Below are 2137 nucleotides of genomic sequence, written 5' to 3'. Positions count from 1 at the left end.
AAAAAAAAAAAAAAAAAAAAAAATATATATATATATATATATATGAGCCCTTAGGATGGACATAAATGAGCTGCGTAATAATATCTTCTACTAAGTATTAATGAGGTTCTTTAAAAGTTACTTTCAAGTGTAGACTTTTTTCAAGGGGTTCCAACATTGGTGTGATTTCCCACAACACACATGAATTGGTTGTTGCCTTTATTACTGCATTGGTTTTACACACACACACATATATATATATATATATGCAGAGCATACGTGTGTGACGTTACATGTTTACTTTTCATCATTTTTTTGCTGCTATGCTAATTTGATAATTTTACATCTTGTTGCTGTGAAGCATGAGTGGTGGGTATTGTTACGAAATCAGTTTTTCCATCTCTTTTTTCCTTGCTTAACTTGTCAAATTATATCTTCAACTTATCCATATCCATTTGCACATGATTCCCTTCTTTTTGGCAGATCTGGGACGTCCTCACGAATGAAGAAGCTGTGAACATAGTTGCATCAGCCCCGCGATCCACCGCAGCTCGAGCGCTAGTGGAATCTGCTGTACGAGCCTGGAGGTTTAAGTTCCCAGCCTCAAAGGTTGATGACTGCGCCGTAGTTTGCCTCTTCCTCAACCCAGGTTCAACCAATACTACCATTTCTACTGCAGATCACGAAGTGGTGCAGGACATGGTGAACATCAACAGTTGCAACGATGCTTCTGCTCTAGTTTCATTAGACCATTCAGAAACATCTGAAAAGCCTTCTGAGCACTCCGTCACAAAATCGGAATAAGGGAGTTAGTCGGTAAAAGAAGCAGTGGCGGTAGGCTACATTGAGGCATGAAGCATTCTTCCCTAAGCCTTGATTAAATTCACATTATTTGTGTCCATAACTCATCCATTCTTTTCAACATTAGATTTCTTAAATGCTGGGAGAAAGGTTGAAGTGGTATATTGAAGGTATTGTGGGGCTACGTTTAGTTTATTTTAAGAGAGACGTGGACCCAGTTTGTTCTCTTTTTTATTTTTTATTTTTTTTGAAGATTATTTGGGTGAAAATTTTCCTCTCTCCCAGCACTGTGAATTGGGTGTTTCTGTAAAAATGTGGGGTCTTGGAGATTTTGAGTTGTTCACCAATGTAAAGTGTGTTTGCGTCTCTATTGTTGGATTGAACATGCCTTGTTTTGTTGGGTAAATTCCTTTTTACTCGGTTCATTGGAGTTAGGTGGTTCTTTTTTTTTTTTTTTTTTTTTTTTTCCCTGGTAATTCAAAGACCACCTGATTTCCAGGTTTCCTTGCTTAATTTAGATATACTCGTTGTAATTTATGACTAAAAATAGTGTTACAGGGCCGTTCCCTCCCTCACTCTCTCCGAGTAAAGGATGCAAATGATAAATGCATCCTGTGAATGTTGATTTACAGTGTGTGTTTGGAACGGTTTTTAAAAACAGTTTTTAAGTAAAAAATAAAAATGAAAACAAAACGACGTTTGTTTAGTAAATATTTTAAAAACGAAAATAAAAATGAAAACAGTGAGAATGGTTATTGTGAAGTAATTAAAAAACAGTTGAAAGTTATTTTTATTTTTTTGTTTTCATTTTTTAGTACTTATCAATAATATTATAATATATTAATTAATATACACGATTTTAATTTTTTATTATACTCAAAATAATTTTTTAAAAATCAGTCAAACACAATTTGAAAATTAATTTTAAAATTATTCTCAAAATAATTTTATTTTTATTTTTTATTAAAAATAAAATTATTTTAAAACTTATTTTAAACTCATAGGGTTTGTTCTTTTGAGTAAAAAATTTAAAAAAATGCAACTCGAGTTAAAACTTTATTTGAGTTTACGTTCTTTTAAGTTTAAACTCGAGTTTAAACTCAAATTCAAACTCAAGTTTAAGACTAAAACTCGAGTTCAAGTTTCTCCTTCAACTCGAGTTCAGAAACTCGAACTCAAATTAATGAACAATATTTTTTCTATTCTTAAAAATACTATAATTTTTTCGTTTTAATTTTGATTGAGATGATTTTTTTTATGCGTTGACAACGAAAAGACGAATAAAACCCGACCTATATACCCTATTAAAATTTTTCATCAGCATTAAGTTTTTATTAAAATACTATCTAAATACAAA

The 2137-nt window shown here is 31.7% G+C and overlaps 1 protein-coding gene across 3 annotated transcripts in view; it reads left to right on the top strand.

The window, feature by feature from the left end:
• LOC21385145 (probable protein phosphatase 2C 33) overlaps positions 1-1210 on the top strand; it is a 4233-nt gene extending 3023 nt beyond the window's left edge. For all 3 annotated transcript variants that reach the window (XM_024168346.1, XM_024168345.1, XM_010102345.2), the window contains one exon: positions 463-1210. In XM_024168346.1, coding sequence (XP_024024114.1) covers positions 463-783 — 321 coding nt within the window. In that variant the 3' untranslated portion in view covers positions 784-1210. The remainder of the gene's footprint in view (positions 1-462) is intronic.
• The last annotated feature ends 927 nt before the right edge of the window (positions 1211-2137 follow it).

This window comes from Morus notabilis, unplaced genomic scaffold, assembly GCF_000414095.1.
Source record: "Morus notabilis unplaced genomic scaffold, ASM41409v2 Scaffold493, whole genome shotgun sequence".
Classification (NCBI taxonomy): Eukaryota; Viridiplantae; Streptophyta; class Magnoliopsida; order Rosales; family Moraceae; genus Morus; species Morus notabilis.
The sequence above is the reverse complement of the archived record's forward strand: the minus strand, read 5'-3'. Positions and strand labels throughout refer to the sequence as shown.